Genomic DNA, 25,773 nt, shown 5'->3' on the forward strand with positions numbered 1-25,773 from the left:
CTGAATCCAGCCCAGGTGAGGGCCCTGTGAATTCTGAGGATGCCCACAGCCTACTAGCCGCCTGGACCCCCAGGCTGAGCTCTGACACTTGTCCCTGCCTGATGTCCTTGTGGGTACCCTGAGCCCAATCCCTGCACACAGGGCTCTTCCTTGGATCCTCTGTGCCCTGGTCCTAGGACAGCGCTTGGCACATGGTTGATGCTCATTCCGTGCTTGTGCAGCAAATAAAGGAATGATCCCAGGTCTGATCAGACTGGGAGTGGGGGTTGCCATAGTGGGTTGGGGGTGGGTACTGGTAGATAGGCCATCTGAACCCTATTTCCTCACTCCCTGGATTGTTGGGGAAGGTCCCTCAGTGGGCTCAGCTGGAGAGTTCAGGACAGTGATGGGAACAGGTGAGGGCAGATAAGCCAGGGGCTTCCCCAGCCATTCTCACCCTTTGTTCTTATGTCATGTCAAATTATTTTTTAATTTTCCAGGATAGAAAAAGAGCTTATGGAATAAACTGAGTCCTATGGCAAACCCAACCCCACTCAAACAAAAATTCAACAGCAAAACAAGCTATTCCAAGCCCAGAAACTGATACCAGAATTCACAGATACTACACGACAGCTTGAACGGGAGGCATTTAGGATCTATGGCTGGGTCCTGGCTGGGCCGAGCTGTAGGAGCTCTGCAAGGATGATGGGGAATTTGTCAAGCTCAGGGCCACATCCAAGTCCCCACTGTGGCACCTTCAAGAGCCCGAGGGGCAGAGGCCTGAATACCAGGAAACTAAGTGCAATTACTAGAAATGGATTGATTGGAGAGCCGCTGCACTGTCTGGGGACAGACTGCATCCTTGTCCCTGCACAGCATGCCTCCCCTAGCTGTGGTGTGTATGCCCGGCTAGACACTGACTGTGTACATATGTCTCCATGAACTGTGCCGTGTGCATCCTGGAGTCTATCAGCCAGAGTGACTTGCAAATGTCCCTGTGATCTGAACCCAAAGTCAAGCCCCAGTCAACAAAACCCTCCAGATCTGTGTGCAGCTGAATTCAGCAGCTGTTGGCCAGAGAGAGAAGACTGGAGCCTCGCCCACTGTGGATGGTGGACCCCAGGACCTCGGATTTACAAGGGGGAAGGCACAGCCTCCATCACTCTTGAGGGTGAAAGTCCCAGAGCTTGACTGCACCTGGGCCATTGTAGAACAAGGATTGAGAGGTGGACAGTGTCCCCGCCTAGACCACTCTCGGGCTGTCTCACATCTGGGTGGTAATTTGCAAGGAGCTGGCCAGGAAGAAATGCTGGGTTGTGGAGTGATCCCTGGAGCACACGCGGGAAATGAGGCTCATTCCGCAGTGGTCTGAGACCAGGCCCACTTTCTTACAACCTCGGAGGAGGAGACAGCCACTCCTGATCCCAGGAGACCTGCCTCTGCACCACACCTCCCAGGAGAACGATGGATTGGGTGGGGCTGCCAAGGAGGCCAGGACACCAGCTGGTGGAAGTCAAGCCCAGGAGCAAATCCTGGAGAAGAGAAGTTACTTTCGGATGTTGTTGCTGTTGTTATTCTAGGGTGAGCAGGTGGTTGGGGGAGCATCTCCAGGAAAAGGCACCTGCTCATATGACTGATCCCTCCCAAACTTTTGGAAGGAAGACGTTGGGAATCAAAATAGATCAAGTTAAATGGAAGGTAGTGAATGTGAAGGAAAGGACAGCTGCATCTTGTTGGAAGGAGCAGCTGAAGGCAAGGATGGGTTGATCCCAAGGATGGAAAGATTCATTGCTCTGTGTTTGTTGGGCTGCAAGAGCAATCCTGTAATTTCTAGTGAGAATAACCTTTGCAGAAAACTAAAATGACTGAAATTCAGGCTACCAAAGGAATCGAGGAGGGCAGGGAATCCAACAGAGGAGCTGAAAGTTCTCAGAAGGATAAACCCAAGGATGGAGAAGGACATGGAGCTCAGCACAGAAGGGTCACCCAACCAGATGGAGAGGGATACTCAAACCAAACCAAAGGATTAGGGGGCTCTAAGAAAACACACACCCAAGACAGCTGAGAAGTGATCATTCTCTTTTGAAATCTAAACCCAAAGCACCACCACAGCAGCCCCCATGACTTTCCCACATCTGATAACCAAAAGCAAATGAACTGATGTCTTTGCTTGAAAAAAGCAGGCATCTGAGAACTCCAGGCGGCAATGGGAATGTGGAACCATGCCGCAAGTGAAAATGAAAAGCACGTCTGCTTTCTCTGGGGCCAAAGAAACACAGAGAAGCCTTGCTTTGCTAACTTAGCAGCAGAAGTCCAGGAGGTGTGCAAGGGTCTCTGGGAAGCTAGTCCCACAGCACAGAGTGTCCATCCCTCCCTGCTGCAGGAGTGTGGGCCTCATGCCCTCCTGCCCCGTGCTTCTGTCTTCTCAGCTCTCCCACTCAGACAACAGGATGCCAATGGGAGTGGCTTGAAGTCAGACCCATCCAGGTCCACTCCTAGACCAGCCACTCCCCTGCAGTGGACACTGGCAAAGTATTTGCCACTCAGAGTCTTAATTTCTTCATCTGTGGAATGGGGGGTGATAGTTCCCACATAGCACCTCACAAGAGGTCTTCTTTGGGCACCACTAGACAGTTAGACCCAAAGACTCTCGGATACTGGCAGGAGATGCAGCAGGCAGCATCTGATGCACCCCTGTGGAAGTCGTCCTCCAAGGAGACCATACGGCCCACACAGGACTGGGGCCAGTCTCTTTGGCCCCCAGGAGACAGTTCAGGTGCGAGCCAGTGAGGCTCATACAGGCAGGTGCAGGGAGCCAACAACGAGTCGGCATTTCTTGTGACAGTCCCAGGCATCGCTTCCAAGGTTCCTGCCAGGGACAGGCCCAGTCACAAGAGCCACAGGGGGCCTCAGAGTTCTGGCAGCCCACCAGGTGCGTACTCATGTACTCATATGTCATCCTCTGCGCCCAGATGAGACACACAGCTCAGAGCTGCTGTTGTGCTTGTTGCCTAGTAATGCAACTGACCTTCTGCCCTGATGTGGTTTCCAGGTGGTAGAGCTACAGACTCAACGGAACCCAAGTCAGTTTCTCACACAGAAAGGAGAAGGGTTGGGTCCACCCTTTACCACCAGCCTCCTCACAGATCTACTTTGGGGGGGTGAAGGGAGAGCCCAGGTCAAGTTCCTGACACAGGGACGCCATGCTATGCCACTTAAATGTACTGTTTCCCACTCGCCTCACACCTCATACTTCATTCCTCCCCTCTCTCCCCACCCCCGCCCCCCCGCCATATCCCTCAGTCCTCTACAGGCAGTGGAAACCAGTGAAGGGCAGGGTAGAAAAGTCCAGGGGGGAGACCGTGCCCCGCCGCCACCGTCTGGCAGCGGTGTGGGCCTGAGACCAGCCCCGCGGGTGACCAGCCATCCGGTTTGCCCAGGTCAGGACTTCCAGTTCTAAAATGGGGAAGTCCCGGGCACACTGGGCATTTCCCCCCGCCGCTGCACTTACTGAGTTGGAGTCGGGTGAAATGCAACAAGGGGGGCGTGTGCGGGAGCTGAAGCTTCTAGAGTCCGCTCACCCTAGAGGTCCCAGGTGCACTGACTGGGTGCCCAGGGCCCTGCGGGCGGAGGGTGGGGCGGGGGCGGGGGCGGGGGCGGGGTGATGGCGCCGCAGGTGCACTGCGCACGCGCAGGCCCTGGTCAGGGGCCCTGGTCACCTGGAGAGCTGGACTCTGCGATTTAGGGCCCACTCAGCACCTTTCTCGGCGAATCCATCATTCTCTCTCCTTCCATTGGCCAGCCCTCCTCCCCTCTTTCTGGATTCTCGCGTTCCGCAGTTGAGCCTCAGGGTCCGGGGCTCCTGCTCTCCCCTCACCTTCCAGAACCAGCTTGTGAAGAGCTGATAAGCGGGAATCCCACCTGCCGCTTCCAGTACAGAAAAGCACGTTTGTTTCTCTTTTCTCACATTTAACCAGGACCTGATAGAGGCCTGCCAAATTGGCGATCCCAACCAGACGATTTGGGGTGCCCTCCAGGTTGTCTGAGAAGCCTCGGGGACTCCTGCAGACCCCGCACTGTGACCCTGGTTCCAGCTGAGGGTCAGAGCTGCCGGTCTCCAGAAGCCTGGCCTCCTCCCACCTCCCTCCCAACCCTCCTCCCGCCCCCTCCCCACCATCTCTCTGGGGCTGCCATTTCATCTGAAGTGGGGACCCCCGCGTCCTGCTCTCAGCCAAGCTCTGTGTCCTTCCTGTGATTGCCCTCAGCCTTGGGGAACCTCACCCAGGCTGCGAATGATGCAGGGCCACATCCTTACAGCGGTTCCACGGCCATCTGTCCCCTTCCCTCAGGTCTCCAGCCCTGAGAAGCCCGCAGGGGTGATAATCCACAGGCAAGCGCGTTCCTGTCCTTCTCCCTCAGATACAGCTGGTTCATTCCAAATGAAGCCCACAGTCTTAGTTACTTATCCAAAAAAAGTCTGAAGACACTTCCCCAGGCAGAGGCCCTGGGGCTCAAATGCCCTTTACCTGTCCCAGCTGCACCTTTCCTCCGGGCTGCTCCCCTAAGAAAGGTCTAGAATACCTGCTTCCTCCTCCTTGCAGGCCTGGCACATGATTTTTTAGTTGGTCACTTGGCCCCAGTCAGCTATCAATTAATCCTTCTGCTCGAGGATGCTCCTGGCAGCTAAGGCCCCTGGGAGCGCGTTGTGCCAGGCACAGGACCAGGCACTTGAGAGCTAAGTGACTCGTGCAACAGCAGGGAGGGGACTGCTGTTCATCTCATTTTGCAGGGAGCTGGGTTAAGTGCCTAAGATCTTGGCGCATAAGAGACAGAGCTGGACACAGCCCAGGCAGGCGATCTGAACTACATGTTGCTTCTGCCTGTCACGCACAGCCTGCATGCTGCATTCACTGTGTGTCTGGCGCTGTGCACTGCTTACCCTACAGCCGCTCATTTATGCCTCAACAGCTCTTGATATGGGTACTATTTTCACTACCCACGCCCACCTTTTATGAGAAGTTGAGTGATTTGTCCAAGATTCCATCCAAGAAACACCGGAGATCTGAGTTGCCCCACTGCGCCCCCTCTTGGCCGATACCCCGCCCTGCTGCCTCTGACCGCTCCGTGTCTATTGCAAGCCCCATGCGCCACCCTCCACAGCCACTTTTGAGGAAGTAGATTTTAATTTTTTTCCTTTGCATTATGGCTTATTGCAGGATATTGAATATAGTCCCCTGTACTCTAGAATAGGACCTTGTTGGGTTTAAAAAAATCTTTTTTCCATTATGGTTGGGAAATACACGCTTAAAACACAATTTTCTCCCAACCCAGACAACCTCTCCACTAAGGTAGACAAGAAAGAAAACAATTTTATTATCGAAAGAGCATCAAACCAGAATGTGATGTGCATCACAGACCATCCGCTAAGAGATTTGCAAAGACAGAAAAGAATCTCACTTCTTGCTAGCCAAGGAGATACAGCCCAATTTGTGCAGGTCCTCAGGATAAACAATAATTTGTTGTCACATAAGAGAACACTATTTATTACATATAGGTCACCCTAAATCCACCTGGCCATTGGAGTGACCTTCTGTGTTTGTTCATTTGTTTTGTACAAAGAAAAGTGGAATTTCTCTTATCTCTATGACAGGAGGTGGTTTTGCAACTTGGAGCCGGGAGACCAGGAAGTTAGGCTCCGACCCTCCCACAGGAACTGGGAGACAGGGTTCTATTTTCCTTGGGTGTTTGCATGCCAAAGAGATGGCTCCCAGGATCTTCAGAAACAAGTTCCTGGGTCAGAAAAGCAGCAAAAGGCCTATATAGCTTTTCAAAGAATCAACATATATTTCAAAGAGATGAAGAAAGAACGACAAGTTTTCTAAAGTAGGTGCTCTCAGAAAAGGGTGGGGGAAGTCTCTTCCATCATTTTTCACAGGGAGGATTAAGTCCCATAGTTTAAATTTCTATTTATTCCTGCACCACTCTGCATCAGGCCTATTTATTGCACTCTTCCCTGGCCAGCTCCTTCCGTTCTCGCCTTCGGCACCCCCCGCGGTACCCCATCCTCAGAGATCTGACCAGGACCCTCCTTGGCTCTAAACACTCCAGGGACCCCCTCACTTCCCACACAGAGATGCCATGTCCTGGAGTCCAAGGCCCACAGGGATATGGCTCCAAGTCACCTTCTGTCCTGGGTCCTCACTTCCCCCTTCAGTGTGTGCACTGGGCCAGCCAAACCCGACCACTCCCACTCCCTTCACCTGTCCTGACTGTCCTGGGGCTTTGGTCCTGAGATTCCCTCCGCCTGGAGGAGCCTTCTGCCCACCTCTGCCAGCTGCGATGGGTCATTCCTTGGCCACCTATACAGCCTCAGGCTCCTCCACAGCAGGATGTGTTTCCTCCTGTTCGGGGTCTGGTTTCATCCCTTACCCCTTGAGTTTTGGAGTCAGACTTGGATTTGAATCCTGACTCTGCCACTGCCCATCTGTGGGGCCTGGCCAACTCCCCCAGCTTCCAGAGCCTCTGTTTCGGCATCTGTAAAATGGTTATGAAAATGCCCACCTCCTGGGGTTTCCAGGAGAACCGGACTAGGTAAGGTGAGATGACCCAGTGCAGTGCTAGTTTCCCTTCCCCTTCCCCTAGTAAATTCCAAGCCTGTGATAAATGTTTGCTGGACTCAGAAAGGAGGTTTAGAACTTCATTTATTACCTGGTGAAAACTTGAGCCTCACTGCTGAGAATTTGTAACATTCTGATGGTCCTGCCTAGAAATCTTATTTTCCCTCTTTGTACACATTATTAAGTTTTTAATTCCAAGTGACTTTTCTGCTTTGGGTGAGTGCAAGCATGCTGGCTTGTAAAACGAGAGGCTTTCATTCATATTGTATGACATTTCTGCAGGTGAAACCCAAGTCCCCCACTCATAAATAATCCACCTGTTCTTGCCCTCCTCAAAGGATATTTTCCTGCACAATCTGAAGGCACTGCAGCCACCTTGACATCTCCAGAAAGTCCATATTGCAGATTCACTTAATTGTATTAAGTCTTGGCCCATGAACTATGTCTGGGATGGAGCCGACAGCTAAAGGACGGACTGAAAAAAGTTTCAGCTACGTTGTCAGAGCCCCCAGCAGCGATGGGTTTGATATAATGAACGTCGATGTGAAGATCGACACGTCCTGGATCTTCCAGGATGTAGAGGAGACTGATGAGGAGCCGGGATGTCTTCCAGAAGAAGCAGCCAGAAGCCCAGACATGGACACGGGAACGCTCAGGAAGCAACTGGAATCCTCAGAACAGAAGCTGTTGGTAGCTGTGGACAAGTACGTGATGTCAGAGTCTGGGCTGAGGAGCAGGTAAATATACCGTTTGGACCTCTTCTTTGTGTATGTACGAATCCTGGGGCATCCTAATTGTGTCAGGATGGAGTGTTGAATCATTTCTGTGACTGAGGATGCAGGCAAAACAGTCAGTGTTCATAACCCGCCACAGCAGTCCTTGGCTCCTTCTCTGTCTTTCCCTTCCTCTGCTCCGTATCATAGGGGCTGAGCCTATTTCCCAGGCTCCCTTGCTCACTGGCTTCCATCTGGGTCCAGCCAATGGGAGACGCTGAAGGGAGGAGGACGGGAGAAGCCAGGGTGTTCTCCCCTTCTCTTCTGCTCTGGGTGACGTCTCTGACTATGGCTGCCATTCAGTCATGCTTTTGGCTTCCTCTGTGGTCCTGCTCCTGGGCCCCAGTATCACCACCTCCTCCCTGTCTATCCCTCCAGCCCCAGGGGCAGAAGTGGGTCCCAGCAGCTGCTAACATCTGGGTAGCCTGTCATCTCTGTCTGGCCTTTCATCTCTTCCATCGTCTTTGTAGCAGATTCCCTATGTTTGTTTGATTCTCGCTGCTGAACCTTCTGGTGTAGGCTCTATTTTCCTGATGGAACCGACATGGTACAGAGGTGGGGCATTTGAATCCAGGTCTTTCTCCAAAGCCCACGCTCTGTTTTGATACCTAGGCCAGTAGAATGAGGTGGGGCCTTGCATACATATCAAAGGAGAAACCAACATGGAAATGCAGTATGGTTATGGCTGGGGTCTGACAGGTTTACCAATATGCCAACAGCCAAGTGTCTTAAATTTGTCTGACTTCACCATTTTTGGTGTGTTTTCCTTCATTTCAGTAAGGGCAAGTCAGTAAATGTGTGTTTACATGATCTTTACCTTTTCTCCTCTTTGTAAAACTTTTCACATGAAAAAATTCACATATGAGAAAAATTATTCTGTCACCTTCAGTATCAGTCTATGTGATTGTCCATTCACTCATTCATCCATTTATTCATTCATTCCCTCATTCATTCCCTCATTCTACAATGTGCACTTAGCCCTTGGGAATCACATACTGGTTGTTGTATGAGTCTGCTGGGGCTGCCATAACAAAGCACCACAGACTGGGGGACTTATACTGCGGGGCTTAAACAAAGCACCACAGACTGGGGGGCTTTATTCTCTCATAGTCCTGGTGGATGGAACTAAAAGATCAAAATGTGGACAAGGTTGTTTCCTTCTGAGACTTCTCTCCTTGGCTTGGTGATGTCTGCCTTCTCTCTGTGTCTTCCTGTGGTCTTCCTTCTGTGCACGTCTGTGTCCTAATCTCCTCTTCTTATAAGGACACCAGTCATAGTGGATCAGGGCCCACCCTAATGACCTCATTTTAACTAAATTACCTTTTTAAAAACCCTATCTCTAAACACAGTCACATTCTGAGGAACTAGGGTTAGCTAACTTCAACATATGAATTTGGGAGGACATATGCAGCCCAAAACATGAGTTCTAGGGGTTGAGAGCTGGAAAGGCAGGGCCCCAGCCCTGGAGAGATAGAAGTATAACTCACACAAGGTTGTACATGGCAGTGAAAACCAGAAGGTCACCAGGCCTGGGAAAGATGGGTGGGAAACCCCTGCCAGAGGGGACCCCTCTATGTGAGGGAGAGACAGGCAGCCTGGAGGCACCATGAGTGATGGAGAGGAGGGGCCTCTGTGGCTGGGGCCTGGGGTGAGGCCATCCTGGAGGCGGTGTCCTGGACCCCGCCTGGACCTGGGGAAATGTGGTCTGTGTCCTCAGTTCTCTGAAGGTGGGATGCACCATCCTGTAGAAGCAGGGCTTCGGGAGGGGAGGCCCGATCTGTGGCAGGGGTTGGGAGAAAAAAGAGTTAAGGCTTACCAAGAGCCTGTGATGCAGGGCACAGTGCTGACCTCCCCCCACCATGCCTCCATCGCTGCTCCCTTGAACCCTGTGACACATAGAGTGATATGATCCCCTTTTCCAGATGAGGAAACTGAGGCTCAGTGGATGAAATACATTACTCAGTGTCACTAAGAGCTGAAGCCAGGGTCTGAATGCACAGCTGTGAATATAGATTTCAGGCTAATTTCACCATGGGTTTGCTCTAAGTAGGGGATAGTAAAAGATTGATAGTGTACATTGGATTTCACTTCAGTTAAAGAGTTAATATTTAAAAGTATTTATTGCAAAACTAATGCAACCACGATGTAAGAAATTTGAGAACGAGAACCCCACTCCCACCTCTGTAACACTATCATCGCTGCAAATTCATTTACAATCTAAATGCAACAAAATTAATAATAGCTGAACACTTGTTGAGTGTTTCCTCTGGGCTAGGCACTATTTACATGCTTGACGCGTATGAACAGACTTAATTCTTAAAAATAAATTACTAGAAATGAAGTAATAGCAATATCCTCAATTTCTAGATGGGGAAATTAAGGTGCTGGCTTAAGTAACTTCTCCGTGGTCACACACCCAGCTACATGGGGGCGCTGGGACCACCCAGGCAGCCTGCCCGATTTATCCCGGTGGATATTCCCCGATGGAGTCTCCCAGTTCTGTAGCACTCTTTGCAGCTCTACACTGTAATATATATATTTTTAACTTGTCATTAATCAGTGAAAAATGGTACTTCATTGTCTAGTTCCTATTTGTGTGTGTATATGTTTCCTATGGCTGCTAAAACAAATTACTGCAAACGTGCTGCCTTCAAACAACACACATTCATTGCCTTTCAGCTCTGGAGGCAGAAGTCCTAAAGCAGTCTCACTGGGCTACAGTCACGGTGTCCGCAGGGCTGTGGTCTCTCCAGAGGCTGTAGGGGAATCCTGTGTCTGCCTTTTCCAGCATCTATAGCTGCATTCCTTGGCTTCTGGCCCCTCCCCGTCTTCAAGCCAGCAGGGTAGCATCTTGCTTCCGTGGTCACATGGCCTCCCCTTCTGCCTCCCTCTCATGAGGACAGTCGTAATTGCGGTTAAGCCCACCCAGATAATCCAAGATAATCTCTCCGTCTCAAGCTCCTTAACTGAATCACATCTTCAGTCTCTTTTGCATCTTAAGGCAACGTTCATTAAGTTTCGGGAAGCAGGGCGTGGATATATTTGGGGGCTGTTATTCAGCCTGCCACCATGAAAGTAGTCATTTTCTGCCTAGTCTAAGTATAGGGATAATACCAGAATTAAATATTGTCCCAGATTTAACATTTCAGACTGGTCTCAAAAACTAAAAAGTTAAACTTTTCTTTTCCCATTCAGATATCACCACGTTTTATAATCAATCAGAAGGCACTCCACCCAAGCCTCTGACTGATGAACGTGCGGCCACTCCTCTGGTTCATTTGGGAAGGAACTTAATTTTAACCTACACAAGAGGGCCCCCTCCCTTCTGTCACTTTAGAGACCCTCCCCCAGGGCCTCAAAACTAGAGCGGGAGAGGGGACTCTTGGCCCTATTATTAATAATAGTGACTCACTTTATTTAATCTTCACAATAACCCTCTGAGCAAGGTGCAATGACCTGTTTTACAGATGAAGATACTGAGGGTCATAGTGGTGAATGAGCCCAGTTAAGCCCTCATGGCAGGTAAGTGGCAGAGCCAGGAGGCAAAGCTAAGTCCTCACCCAGGGAAGCAGAGTCTGTCCTGGATGAGCAGGTCACCTGGTGTGGAGCTGGGTAAAGGAGTGAGGCTGTGCAGAGCTTGTCCATGTAGGCTGAGAATGCACTTGCCACGTGTTTCATGGTCTTCTGTTATAGAAGTAAGATTGGCACATTGAGGGGACTTGGATACAAGGTACGAGCAAGAGACAGACAAGTGAGTCTATGTGGCTCCTCCACTCCTCATGGGACCACTAGGCAGATGTTCCTTCCGGCTTCCCTCCATTCACATGTTCTCCTCCTTTCTATGTAGCTGAGGTCACAGGGCTCACTTCCAGCCTGGGTATTACTTTGCATATTGCACAACTTCAGCACTTCCTGAAGTGCTGAAGACTTCAGGTGGCTTAGCCATCCCTAACTGTTAGGTCATTTCCAACCTCCCACTTTTGTAATCCAGAGATTAATTTTTTAAATTGCAGAAACCTTTTTTCTGCATTTCAGTCATCTCCTTAGAAAAGATTTGCAATAATTTAGCTTAAATGGGAGGCAACAGAGCACAGGGTTAAAACATGAGTTTGGGAGCCATGCAGCTTGGACTCTATAATGCTCTGTGACCTTGGGCAAGTTGCCCGGCCTCTCTGATCCTGTTTTCTCATGTACGAAGTAGGGGGAAGGGAATCCACCTGTAAGGATTAATTGAGACAATGCAGATGTTTGGTTCAGTCCTTTTTCATTCGTATGACCTGAACTGGGGATTACTGGTTTAGGGATGAGAACACTGTTAAGGTTCCCAGTGCCTTACTATTCAAAAGAGGTCTCTGAAGTATTTTAGATCATCTTCAAAAAGATAGGTATGAATGTTTTACAAAATGTCATTTTGTCAGAATATCAAATTGGCCAAATAACAGAAGAAAAAAAGAAGATCCTGGTGTCTGTGAAAACCTTAGGCCACGCTTACTGCATCCTGAGTAAGTGCCTTGCTGCTTCAATGCGCAGAATTCAGGAGCTGGAGCTGTCGGAGAGGAAACTCCTCCAGAAGGTGGACCAGCTGAGCGCCGTCGTGTTCCAGGAGAGAAGTGCCTCTCTCCGGGCCCAGGAGCAGCTGGAGGCGCTGCAGGGGGAGCTCACCAGCCAGGTACCGAGTCCCTCCTCCTTCTTTCCAGTACTTGTTTCTTGTCCCAGCAGAGTCACCCCATAGGTTTGGACGTGGTAGCAGCTGCCCTTGAACATAGACAGTGGGGCGGGCCTGGAGAGCCTAGCCAGGAAGGGTAAGAGAGGTCCCAATTCTAACAGTGCAGGCAGGGGCCACTGGACCTGGGCAAGGTCACGTGGCCTCCCTGGGCCTCGGCTGCCCCGTCTGTAAAACGTGGCTCCCATCCTGTCCTGCCCGCCTCATAGGGCTCTGGCTGGGATCCACTGGCTGGCATGCGGGGGCTGTGCACTTGCTGGGACCTCTGGCCAGAGGTTCCTTTCTGCGGACTTGGCGCCTGACATCAGGGGAGCCAGCTCTGGCCTAAGGACAAGGAGAGGACTGGTGCGGGGTCTCTGCCCTCAGGAGCTGGCTTGCGGGCAGGGACACAGATGGGAAACAAGTAACTCCAAGGCTGGATGCTGAGAGCCATGGGGAATGTGGTGTGTGGTGGAGAGACAGAGTTGGTGAGGCAAGGGGGTTGCAGGGAGGACAGGTCGCCAGGGCCCCAGCATGACCCAAATTCTGGAGGCAAGGGGGAGCAGGACTTAGGGGGACCTTAGCAGGAGAGGCTCATAGTCAGGGTTTTTGGGGATATCACTCTAACTGCATGGGAGAGAGAGGCGGCAGGGGCAGGGGGCAAGTTAGAGCACGATTGGAGAGGGAGTGGGTGGTGAAGAGGATAGGCAGGGGAGGCAGATGCCTGGAGCCAAACCCTGGCTCTGCTACTCATGAGCTGTGTGATCTAGGCCAAATGACTTAACCTCTCTGGACCTCAGTTTCCTCATCTGTGAAATGGGAATGATACAGTACCAACCCCGTTCAATTGTTGTGTGGGTAAAGGAGGGTAATACGTGTAAAACACTCACAACAGTAGGCATTTGGATAGCCCTAGCTGCCTTTGTAATTACCGGTCTTTACTGAAATATTCTAGGGGAGAGATGACAAAGGCTGGAGGGCAGAGACCTGGCAGGCAGAGACCCAAAGATCCCGAGAGGCATCCGGTTTCAGTAAATTGCTACTCACAGGGCAGCACAGCGACTGTTAAATTGCAGGTTGACACCCGTAAGTGGGTTGTGAAATCAATTCTGTAACTCACAACCAGCATTTTAAAAATGGAATTGACTAGGAATTATGAAAGGGCATCACGTGTACGAAGGGGAGTGCTGTTTCCTGAAACTTCTGTTTCAGTTGTCAACACGTGCATATGCATAACGGGGCATGTTCTTAAATGTATTTTTTACCATGGGAAGTAGTCCAGAAAGTTTGAAAAACACCAGATTGATTAGCTTTCAACTGAAATAGAAGTGAAGCATGGAAAGATAAGAAGTTCAATTAAATTGAAATTAGTCTTTGAGATGCCAGGGAGACATGCAAGTGCCACTTTTCCCCTTTGCATTGAACTTCAGGTGCAGAAAGTTGAGGTCATCCTCCTTGGTTCACAGCACGTCATCGTCAGTGTCCGAGAGTTTTTGTTTGTTTGTTTGTTTTTTCCGGTACGCGGGCCTCTCACTGCTGTGGCCTCTCCCGTTGCGGAGCACAGGCTCCGGACGCACAAGCTCAGCGGCTATGGCTCACGGGCCCAGCCGCTCCACGGCATGTGGGATCTTCCCACACCGGGGCACGAACCCGCGTCCCCTGCATCGGCAGGCGGACTCTCAACCACTGCGCCACCAGGGAAGCCCTGTCTGAGAGTTTTTAACCCGAGGTATAGTAGTGTTATGTGGGATCCCACCATCAAGCATATAATCTCTCCGTGGAAAATCCTGTAATTAATATTTTTTGTCACACCTTACATACATATAGGGTTTCCCAGGTGAATAGACACGGTCCTGCAATCACCAGAGGTTCCTAGTATGATGGGGAGACAGAGGATGAGGGTGACAAGCAAGGGAAATGCCATTAGCGAGCTCGGGGCACTGCAGGACCCGCAGTTATGTGGCCCAGACACATTTCTTTATTGCATTCTCTTGTAATCTGGATGCTCCTGGGAATGTCCTGTCACAAAACCCCATTTCCAGATGAAGGGCAAAATTTCAGAGAGGTGAGGGGTCTGGCTTGGGTCCCCTCGGAGACCACTTGGCCCAGCTTCAACCCAGCCCAGACACTAACCCTCAATCTCTCCCCAGAACTATCTGCATTTCAGAGCATATTTTGCAGGAGTGCATGAACTCTGCCCTTTGTACCTGATATTTGCCAAATGGCAGTTTGCCCCATTGTTGTCAATATTTGCAGTAATCATTTGCATGCAAAGACACCTCACTTCTGTGGTGACCCGTGGTCATTCCCAAAGGTGATAAAGGTAGACCCATCCAGGTGATGGGGCACCGTGCACCTAGCATCACCGATTACAGGATTCATACCATCGGGAAGACCCCGAGCAATTTTCCTCGCAGGGAATCTAACTCCAATTTTATCTGCCCCAATTCCCCCCAAAACACGCTGTCAAACAAAGCCTGCCAGGCTGTTCCCAAGTTTCCTCTTTCACATTTGCTCTTGCTTGTTTGTTTTGTCTTCTGCAAGCTCTCGTGGCTGTGACTGAGCATCAACAGCAGGCACTAGCAGTTGAAAGAGAGCTTAACATGAAGGCAGTTCTACCCACTTGCATAAATTAATTCTGAAAATTGGGCAAGGATGCCCATTTTTGCAGTGCATGGGTCACCCCAGTCCAGCCTACAGCTCATGGGTGGGGGGAGGGCAAGGTTTAAGAACAGGGAGATGTGTTCCTTGGACAGGCAGCGGGCCAAGCGGAAAAGGGAAAGGTCTTGAGTCAAGTACGTGGCGGTTCAGTGACTTTTAGTCGTGTGCCGTTGTGCAGGTCACTTCTGAGTAGCTCCACAGGACGTATTCACAGGAAGGAACAACTGCTGTGACACTGGTGGTCCTGTCTCACCAGCCAGAAGTCATGGTCAGCTGATCCTTACTGGTTCAGGCATTAACCCTGTAGGCACTGGGAAATGGAGAGGTCTGGGAAGTTCTGCAAGTGGGGAAGTGGGGACACTCAGGGGGGTCCAGGTGACAGCTCTTTACAAACTGGTGTGGGGGAATCACATGTTGGAACCACTGGCCCTCCCAGTGCGCACCAGCCCGTCCCCCTCCTGCCCGTTGCACAGTTTCCTTCCAAGAACTCAGGGAGCTCACGGGTGTGCAGGGCCCACACTAGGGGGAGGTGAAGAAGGTGCTCGTCTGTCTCCTGGGCAAACTTTAAGGGGGCGCCAAAAAACAGTCATCGAGATCAATAATATTTTGCAGCAATGTTTTAATGCAAAAAGAAAAAGCGCGCTGAACAACAAAATATCGAAGTTTCAAATAAAGACAGGCTCAATGCGAGCTACGGTGCTTCCCCGGCCGCCTTCCTGACGCCCTCCTCCACCGCCAACCCGTAGGTTCAGGAGAAGGAGCGCGCGGCCCGGCGGCAGCGGTGGCGGCTGCGGCGGCTGCGGGAGCGGCTGCGGCGTAAGGACGAGGCTCTGGGGCGGCAGGCGGCGGCCCTGGAGCGCGGCCGGCGGCTCCAGCGGCGCCAGCTGCGACTGGTGCGCGAGCAGGAGCGCATCCTGCGGGAGCAGGTGCAGCGGCTGGAGCTGGACGTGCGGCGCCTCTGCCACGCCGCGGGCCTCCTGCTGGCCGAGCTGGACGCTCCGAACCCGGGTGGCCCCCGACCCCCGGGCCCGGCCAGTCCCCGGGGCGCTCCCGAGGAGGCCGCGGCGCCACGCGCGCTGCGGGCCAGGGCCGAGCGCGGCGAGCGCGAGCGGGACCAGGCGGCGCGCCGGCTGCGGGAGCAGCGCGCCACCGAGCGGCTGCTCCGCGGGCAGCTGGAGGAGCTGCGCTGCTTCATCTATGGGCTGAAGCTGTCGGAGATCGGCCTGCAGGGCCAGGTGGAGGAGCTCGCCCAGCAAAACAGGTGCCTGCGAGAGGAGCTGGGAGCCCAGGCCCCCCGAGAGAGAGCGCTCAGCACGGCCCCTGCTGGTCACGGTAGCCTGGTAAGTGGCCGCAACCCAGGGCACGAGTGATTTTCTGCTTTTCTCTAACTTTCTGCCACTTGGTCAAGTCACGGGCTCCGTCATTCCCCCGTTTTCCTCTTCAACCAACCCTGCAACCCACCAGACCCGTTCACCCACCCTTCATTCCATCCGCGCATCTACCCACCTGGTGGTGCCCATCCACCCCTACAGCTTCACTCACCCGTTCACCAAGCCAGCCACCTCCCCACCACCTGTCCACCTGCTCAGCCACCGTCCACCTGTCCATGCCCTCATGCACCGTCTTGTCTACCCACCCACCCACCCCTCTACCCACACTCCATCATCTCTTTCACCCAACCATCTGCTTGTCCATGTCTCCTTGCAGCCACTCTCCAGGCAGACAACCAGCTACCCTTCATCCCTCCTCGTCTCGTTTCCTCCTGTCCGTCCATCTATCTGACATTTGATGGATCCCTGCCTGTGCCAGGCCCTGTGCTGGGCGAGCTCCTCCACGTGCAGTATGACATTAACTGTCATGGTCTCGTGACTTCCACCCCGATCCGCCCCTCCCTAGGAAAGCCATCACCCTTTCCCACCTCCCTCACAGCTCCAAAGGTGACCACGGTCCTCAGCGTGCCGGTGCTGTACGTGCATCTTCATTTCTCCTCCTTTAGACTGTGAGCCCCTTGAGGGCAGGTCCAGGTCAGATGGCTTCTGTAGCGGCCGCCCCAGCAGCAGCACACAGGAGGCCCTCAGGACTGTGCAGTAGAGGACATGCAGGGTTCAGCCCCTTTCCGGTTCTCCTACTTGCTAGCTGTGTGACCCCAAGCAAGTTTCTTAAGCTCTGGAGCCGAGAGCAGGCTGGACACTGATGTTATCACCTAACTGATAGACGAGCAAAAACTTAATGCTTAATATACTCCTGCCACGTGCTTGGCACCCTACGGTGTTTTCAAAGGCATCATTTAATGCTCATAAAACTGTAAAGCAGGTACTATTAATGTCCCCACTCCACAGAGAGGAGGCTGAGGCTCAGAGAGGCAGTGCACTGACCTGTTGTCACACAGCTCAGAAGAGGCAGAACTAGAATTTGATCCAAATTGGATGTGAGTCCAGAGTGCTTTGTTTCTCCTGCACCAGGCTGCCTCCCTGTAAAGGGAGAGTTAACTCAGCTCCCTCCAAGAGATCAAGATCCCACTGGGTTAATTTGCATTTAAGGAAAAATAAGGGAGCCACCTTAGCCCAAAGAAGATTACTCATTAAAAAAAAAAATCAAATTTATCTTCGGACCCGGACAACCTATTTCAAATTAACTGGAACTTTAGTCTTCTCAAGATACTGAAGTGTATCCTGCCTAGATCATTTTAATAATGAGTTTATCTGTGGTTATATTTTATCCTTTTAGTACTTCATCCTACTCATGTTACTTCTGCGTGTCCTGTTCGTTTTTCCTCCATCATGTTCATCAGGTAAAAGGAATACAGTGTACCTTTAATATTGGCGCCTTGTTGTAATTTCAGAAAATAAATCGTGCAGAGATGGAAATTGTCATTTAGAATCCTTTCTGTAATTTTCCTAAACGTAAGATTTTAATTTAGGCTGTTGGCTTACATCCTTATTCTCCCAATCTTTCTGCCTTCCCGTGCACTGCTACTCTTTCTTTTATCTAAAGAAGGGTGAATACCTAAATATTTTAGAGCTACCTCCTAATGTTTTGTATGTTTTGTGTTCTCTCATTTAATCTTTAGTACAGCCTTGCAAGCCAGGTGCTGTTATCCCACTGACTAGATGGAGAAACTGAGACCCAGGAGGTTAAGTGACTTGACCACAGACATGCAGCTCCAAAGTATTAGGGCCAGCAAGGGGACGTGGGCCAGATCAAGGCTGTGACTCCAAGATGCTGTCCTTACCTTAAGATGCTGGGGCCAGCGTTGGTTCTTGTGGAGTTTGGGGCAGTGTCAGTGGCTGTGTTTGGCAGCTTGTGTGCCATCAGTTATAAGCCCCTTGTTAACATGCATCTGTGACCTTCTCGATGTTTCATGCCTTATCATTTAAAAGACCCAATGCCCAAGGAGGACTGCATGCTCTCAAGACTTTGCTGGATGCTGCTGTGCACAGTCAAAAGTCTCTCAAAAATTCCCTCAATTTCCCATAAAGTGTGGTCCCCAGCCAGTTCTGCCTCTATAGCATCCGGAGAAGCCAGCCTGTTATCAGATGAGTAGAAGAGGAAGCAGGGGCTCGTGGGATAGAAAATGCTGATCCTTAAACATGGAAGCCATACACACTGGGGTGAGATGCTCATGCTCTAATATGGCAGGTGGGACCCGGAGTGGACAGAGGCAGTGGATTCTGCTGGGTTAAGGGGTAGCAGCACTTGCTGTCTTCTGAGTGTGTCAGAGTGAAGAGCCCATGGGAGCGTGGATGCAAGAGCCCTTTAAAGATGGAACAAATGTCAGTTACCATTTCAGCATAGAGTGTCACGGGACGGTCACTGATCCTGGCTTTTAGCAATCTAAAATGGCAGCCTGTGAGCATCCGGGCTGGGAGAGTGATATCAGCAAGGGCTTGCTTTGGCCGTCGGTGTCCATTTCATCGTGGTTTGTGCATTTCCTATGTGGCTTGCTCTCACTTCTGGGAAGTGGCTCCCATCCCCTTGCTGATGATCTCTCCAAGGGGGCTCGACACCAGGGTGACCAGCTTCTTGCTCCAGCCAGACGTTAGCAGTTCTCCCAGATGGAGACAAGCAGGGCCGAGTTCCCCCAACTGGTGGGCCTGGAGCCTGGCCCTGCCTTCTAGGAGCCCCGGGAGCCTTGCCAGTCGTCTTACTTCTATGCCTCAATATCCTTATTGAGCAAATAGAAACGTAGGTACTATGAGAGTTTCCTGGGGCTGCCCTAGCAAAGAACTACAAACTGTGTGGTTTCAACAATAGTCCTGGAGGCTGGAAGCCTGAGATCGCGGTGTCGGCAGGGTCGTTCCTTCCGAGGCCTGTGAATGAAGATCTGTTCTGGGCCTCTCTCCTTAGATTGTGGGCAGCTGTCTTCTCCCTGTGTCTCATTGTCTTCCTTCTATGCATGTCTGTGTTCAAATGTCCCCCTTTTAGAAGGACACCAGTCATATTGGATTAGGGCCCACCCAAATGACCCCATCTTAACTTAATCAATTGTGTCTCTATTTCCAAATCAGGTCATGTTCTGAGGTCCTGGGGGTTAAGAGTCAACTTAGGAAGTTTGTGGGGGGACACAATTTAACTCATAACAAGTACCCTCCTGGATGCACCATTATGAGGCCCCATGAAACAGTAGAACTGTCGGTTCTAGTTCCTTGATGTGCTTCTTCGCCGGCTTCATGGCGGTACAAAACGATTCCTATATTTATGAGGGAGTCTTTGCACTAGACACCATCTCTGATGCTCTACATCTGTTGTCCACTCATTTTGTCCCTCAACGACCTTCAAGGGAGGCACTATCTTACCCCCATTTTACAGATGAGAAAGTGAAGGCCTGGAGAGTCCCAGGGTCCCACAGATATTAAGTGGTGGGGCAGGATTTGCGCCCCGGCAGGCTGACCCTGAGATGAGCCTGTGAGTGCCATGCTCTGCCCCTCCGGTAACTAGTGGTCAGTGGGTCCAAAATCAGCCTTTAACTGGTGCCATACAACAAGGTGTACTCGGGCCTGAGCTTGGTACCAGGGCTGGGAAATAAGACAAGACCCCTGCCTGCACGGGATGACAAGACGGCCTGGAGAAAGAGGGTGCAGACAGAGGAAGGGGGAAGGGGCCTGACGATCTGTGGGTCACTGTTGGGGATCTTGGTGTTTGGAATGGGGAATGGACCCAGGGCCACAGGGTATGTCAGAGTCTTCCAAACTGTCCTACTCTCAGAGGGCACTGACAGTCCCGACTCTGAGCACCTTGGAGTTGAAAAGGGCCACCTTGAAAGGAAGAAATCCTCCAGAGAGTGCGCTGGAGAGATGGGAAATGCCAGCCAGTCACCAGCTCATGGGGCAGCATGGCTTGCAATTTTAAAGTTAAAATGCTAGAATCTATTGATAACAACACTGTAAAGCCAGATGGTGTCCCTCAGGTCTTGGTCTGGCCTGTGGCCATGGCTGTGCATGTATGAAACTGCACTCAGTGTTCTGAGAGCCTTGCATGCATGCATGCATGATTTCCCAAGGCTGACAGTGCATTTCCAAAGGGGCAGGACCCAGAATGGTTAAGAGCCATGTGGCAGATCTTCAGCACCCTTCTCTGGATAACGGTGTAACCCCCAAATGATCTCTTTTCATAAGCCCCCAGCAGCTCCATCGCCTTGGGATCCAGCTCCCCTTCCTAACCTCGGCATTCAAGGCCCCAGCTGCTCTAGACGCTGCCTCCAGGCTCACTGCCCACCCCTTCCCCCCACCCTGCGGTCCTGCAGGTCCCTAAATATGCCAGGCGCCTCCAGCCTGCTTACTTTCCCTGTGTCTAGAGACTTCTCCCGTCTGCTCCCCATGGGCCCTTGGTAAACCCCTGCTTCTTTCTCTCCATTTGGTGAGAATGTCTCTTCCTCCAAGAAGACTTTTCTGATTTTACGTTAGCTCCTTCCCTCCTTGGTGCCCCCATCATGATATGACCCACCTCTGGTGACCCTAATTCTCACTGTACTGGGCCTGGCTGCCCACGCCCCCATAGCTGTGCCTTCATCGTCATCACCAACTGGGTCCGATTCAGCCATAAATCCCAGCCCCTGTCCACAGGCTGTGGAATACTTGGTGAGGAAGTGACTCAGTGAATAAATGGCCAAAAGAAGATATTTGCTCCATTGCCCATGAGAAATGGAAACTTCCAGACGAAGGGACCAGCCTAAGATGGCAATGCTGGGAAGTGAGGTATAGAAATTGGGAAACAAGAGGGAGGTCTAGCCCCAGGGAAGTGTGTATCGTATTGAAAGCCATTACAAATTATTAGGGTGCCTCCAACCCAAACCAGCCCCTTGGTTACATCTGATGTGTGTCATGGTGTGATTCATGGTGAGGGTAATCGTTATGAGAAGATATTTTATTTGATTCCTATTTACACAGCACTTCCCCAAACAGGATCTCCTTGATACTGGGAGGTAGCCAGGCAGGGATCAGTGATTTTGTCCCCAACCCCACAGAGGAGGCACATGCCTTGCCCAGGATCACACAGTTTATAGTTTCTAGAACAAGTTGCTTGGAGCCCAGGTCCCCAAAGGAATGGCCATTGCGAGGACAAACACCCAACTCAGGGAGGAGTTTGGGGAGGGGGTTTCTGGTCAGAATCCCAGGTGAAAGAAAATTTAAGAGGACTCTGGTTTGCAAGAGAAGCAAAGCCTATCTGCAGATGTGTCCAAATGCTTTTTAGCAAGCGTGCACTGGGCATCCTGTATGTTCCAGGCACCGTGCCGGCCACTGGGGCTGGGGAGGCGATCCTGCTCTTCAAAAGTTTGTAGGGGAGATAGACACAGGAGCAGAAAGGGCAATTTGGATGATGACCGCTACAGCAGGGGACACCGTGGGGCAGTGGCCTGGCCTGGAGGGTAACAAGGAGGCTCGTATAAAGAGATTAAAAGTCACTCTCTTATGATGTCAGTGTCAGGCAGTCATCCCAGAGCTGCGACCCCGCTCCTTGTGACAGTGGCCTCAGGAATGCGGGCTGCTCAGGCCAGCTTCTCGGCCCCAGCGATATGAGTAGAGCGACTCCTGGTGGCGAGTATGAGAATCTCTTCATTGTTTCCTGAGTCCAGGCAGCCCGTTCCTGCTCAAAGCTTGCACCTGAGCAGAAGTGCCCGTTACACATTTGTCACTCACTCCTGCAGCGAGCAAGGGCTTTAAAACAGTTTCGATAATGTCAAAAAACAAAACATAGGCAAAAGCCACGAACATACAAATAACATAATAACGAAATACAAATGGCCCGTGGTCTTACAAAAAAAGGTCCATTACTTTAAAAAAAATATGAATGAGCAAAACCTCAAGATTCCACTGTATTCTGAACATTTGTCATATATTAAAAGTACCTCAATACTGTTTATAGTTGGTAAAAATTGGAAACAACCTAAATGTCTGATCAGAGGGACCTGATTTGGTAAGTGAAGGCATTCCTTACGTCAGAGATTATTCAGCAGCCCTAAAACACCACATTACAGAAGAAGTTGTGGAGAAATGATCCTTCGATACCATCGCATGAAAAATGCACAAAGCGAAAGTCAACATTTTGTAGAAACAGAATTTTGGAAGAATTTAAATGTCTTTGCACAGAAAAAAAGCCCAGAGGGATATATTCTCACACATTTGTAATATTTGTGTTTGGATATCACTGTATTCCTCATTTTCTTCTTTCAAAATAATTACACGTTAAAACTAAAGCCAAGTAAAGTTATAGGCAAAGGCTCCTGTGAGTGTTGAAAAGCAGGGAGGGCTGGCAACACTGAGCAGAGGGGGGCAGGAAGGGGGAGAGAAGGCCCGGATCAAGTTCGGAGACCTGAGTTCAGGTCCTGTTCTCCCACTGTGTGTGCTATGTGACCTTGGACAAGTCACTGTCCCTCTCTGAGTATTGATTTCATCACTTGTGACATGAAGTGGGTATAGCATCATCTCGGAAGTCCTCCCCTGGATGTTAGCTCCTCGAGGCAGGGGTCTGTGTGTGTTACCCATGGCTGTGTCCCAGCCCCAGGACAAAGCCTGCCACATAGTAGGTGCTCAGAAAGTATTTGTTGAACTGAATGGAAGTCAGCTTGGGTACTGGAGCAAAATCCAAATAGAAATGAACAGCAGAACGATGGTGGCCTTTGACACTGCCCTCCGCCTCCCTTTCATCTGTTCCCTCCTCCTTCCTTCTGCTTCTCTCTCTTGCTTGCTCTCATGTCTTTGCATTTCTGTCTCCCTTTTTGCATCCCATTTCCTCTCTTTTTTTTCTTTCTCATTTGCCTTCTCTCTCTTCCTTTCTCTTGTGCCTTCTCTCTCTCTCCATTTTCTCATCTCCACCTCCTTCCAATAGTGATTTTAAGTTCTTGACAAAAGTGTTTAATTCTGATCAAGTGGGAAGCTAGTGGAGAAAACCATGAGGTACCCCAAGGTCTGTGGGCAGAAGGCACCTGTGGCAGGTTGGCCGGGCCCGTCTGGATGCAGAGCAGGGCTGTGCCCAGACCCCTCTGGTTTTCATTGGTCTTGGCTGGGGCCCTGTTCTGGTACTTGTTAAAAGCTTCTGGGTGATCCTCAGGTGTGGCCAGGGTCTGGTCTCCCCTGGTCTCTGAGGAAAGCTGGACAAGACACAAACTGTAGCACAGTAACTGGAAGGTCACAAACTTGGGGTATGAGGAGGGGATGCTGCAGTGAGGGAGGGGCTTCATTTGGGGGAGGCTCAGGGAAGCCTCATTAAGGATCTGGCCTTTAAGTTAAGCCCAGAAGGGAGCAGCTGGGCCAGGCAGAAGGGTGGAGAGGAGAGGTGTAGGCAGTAGGCACTAGGGGTGCGAGACCCCAAGGCAGGAGGGAGAAGGGTCCATCCAAAGAGCAGAGACGGGTGTGGTGAGGCCAGGCAGGCAGGGGTTTTATCTTTCAGGGCAGTGGGAAGGGTTGGAAACAGGAGGGCAACCTGAGCCGGTTTCCATTTCAGTGCAATTGCTCGGCTGCCAAAGGGTGTGGAAAGGAGGGACAGAGAGCCAGGGGGAGGGAGGGTTTTGCAAGGAGGCAGCATGCGACCAGTACCCTTCCCAGGAGGATGCGCCAGGCAGGCGGGAAGAACCGCACATGCGGAGGCCAGCAGGAATCAGGGTGGGGGGACAAGGAGGCACTGTGAGATGAAGCCAGGACCAGGAGTGTCAGGGGCTGCGGTGACAGCCCTGGACGGCCTCCCGTGCCTGACTGCAGCACAGGAGCTGATCCCGTGGACTGAGTGGGGGAGGTGAGGGGGGACTTGCAGGTCAGAGGGTCCCTGGCAGCTGCGGGCAGGACGGGAGGGGAAGCAGGAGGCCCAGTTAGTGGCCAACGCAGGGGTCTGCTGAGAGCAGGTGAGGACCTGGGGACGGGGACGGGGCATGACCTGTCCATTTCCGTTTCTCCCTCCCCTAGAAGAGCACCTGACCCACAGTAGGAGCTTAATAAATGTTTGCTGAATAAATGCACGGCGAGTCCGAAATGTCTGCCTTTCTGCAGTTTCTGTCTATCCATCCAACTGTCAAACCTTTATTAAGCACCTAGTGTGTGCCAGGCTGGAGTGACAGTGCGGACCGAATGAAGGCCAGTTTCCTTCCTGAACAACCTCAGGTCTAGTGTGGGAGCAGGTGGGAAGCAAACAGCGCCCCTTAGAACTGGGCTAGGTGTACCCGGGGCAGTGGGAACCTGTAGGAGACCTGTGCTCTGGCCCCTCGTGGGTGGTGGCTGGAGCTGCAGTCAAGGTGCTGCCTCTAACATGCTCTGTGGGGCGGGGGGTGGGCGCGTTGGGTTAGGGAAGCTCCTTGCTGCAGCCCAGCTTGCCTTTTGGGGTGAGACCCAGAGGAGGGTGCTGCCCGGAGATGCCTGGCTGTGGCGTTTGGGGCCTGTGGACAGTTGAGGGACAGGACTGCCCGGAGGCCGGGGCATTCTCCCACCTTGGGTGGATACAGAGGGAACTTCCGCACCAGAAGGAGAGGGGACTGGAGCCTTTGGTGCCACCTTGAGGGGCCCAGAAAAATCTTGGCTGAATGGACAACTCCCCATTGTCTGCTAAATGGACGCTGGGTGCTCACAGGAGACAGTTTGGTTGGCAGGACCGAGAATGCAGGACCAGGGCCCTATGGCCAGGCCACTGCCCTCTGCTGTCCTCACCTGGGGAGGGGATGCGACTCCCTCCAGGGGTCCTTGGGAGGGACAGGCTTGGAGGGTCCCTTGCAACCAGGGACACTCACAGCTGTCTTGTCTTCTTGTGTTTTTTTCCTCAAGGACGCCCTGGGCTGTGTTCAGGATGAATCGCTGCCCCTGCCCTGGGAGGAGGCTCCGGATGCCTGCGGAAACCGAGGCCCCGACGGGGCCCCTGGACCAAGGGGCTCGGCAGGTGCGTGGGGGGCCCCGTGTGGACATCCACTGATGGGCCAGCTCTCTTACGACATCCCGATGACACAGCAGGGTGGCGGTCCCTGCTCTACAGTCAGGAAGCTGAGGCTCAGAGAGGTAGCATTGCTTGCTTGATGCCACACAGCTGGGAAAGGTAGGATCAGAGTCCACAATGCCCACGGCAAGGTCTGTGACTTAGGCTCAACCCGACATTTAGGCTCACTCCCTCAACCCTCAGAAGGGTGCCAACCAGGCAACGCACGTGCTAGCCTCAGGCAGCAGGGGTCCCTTCAGGGGGATTTGTCTTCGCAGAAGACCGTGTCATGACCAGGAGCTGTTCTATTCCCCGCCCCAGCGACAGCTCAGGTGTGAGACAAGTGTGAAGTCTGGGAGTTGCTGGGACCCCCTTATCCCTAAGTTGTCCCTAACAGGAACCAATATTTCTGCTAATAGTCTCGGGTGCAGCTTCCGGGGTCCCTGCTGCAAAAGCCACTGCACGCAGGGAGCCCCAAAGCCACGGTGTCCAGCTGGCCATCTGTGGTTTATGTACAGTTTTCCAAGGTGAAATTCAACTTAAGGATGAGGGGGTCAGTTATACCCAGCGGGGCTGTTGACCAGCAAAGCTGACCTTTCCCCTCCATCCCATTTCTGGGGAACAGAGCTGACAAGTCAAACGAGGTCAGGTT

At 51.9% G+C, this 25,773-nt stretch overlaps 1 protein-coding gene across 1 annotated transcript in view; it reads left to right on the forward strand.

Moving 5' to 3' along the window:
• Positions 1 to 7,046: 7,046 nt before the first annotated feature.
• The window catches only part of LOC307058146 (uncharacterized protein C4orf50), a gene marked incomplete at both ends in the record, with an annotated part of 50,584 nt that continues 31,857 nt past the window's right edge, over positions 7,047 to 25,773 (forward strand). Inside the window, 7 exons of the mRNA XM_079711559.1 lie at positions 7,047 to 7,333; positions 11,900 to 12,038; positions 15,479 to 16,072; positions 16,197 to 16,326; positions 16,440 to 16,731; positions 20,730 to 20,817; positions 24,977 to 25,088. Coding sequence (XP_079567685.1) covers positions 7,047 to 7,333; positions 11,900 to 12,038; positions 15,479 to 16,072; positions 16,197 to 16,326; positions 16,440 to 16,731; positions 20,730 to 20,817; positions 24,977 to 25,088 — 1,642 coding nt within the window. The remainder of the gene's footprint in view (positions 7,334 to 11,899; positions 12,039 to 15,478; positions 16,073 to 16,196; positions 16,327 to 16,439; positions 16,732 to 20,729; positions 20,818 to 24,976; positions 25,089 to 25,773) is intronic.

The sequence above is a fragment of the Hyperoodon ampullatus genome (genome assembly GCF_949752795.1).
Source record: "Hyperoodon ampullatus genome assembly, chromosome: 1".
Lineage (NCBI taxonomy): Eukaryota > Metazoa > Chordata > Mammalia > Artiodactyla > Ziphiidae > Hyperoodon > Hyperoodon ampullatus.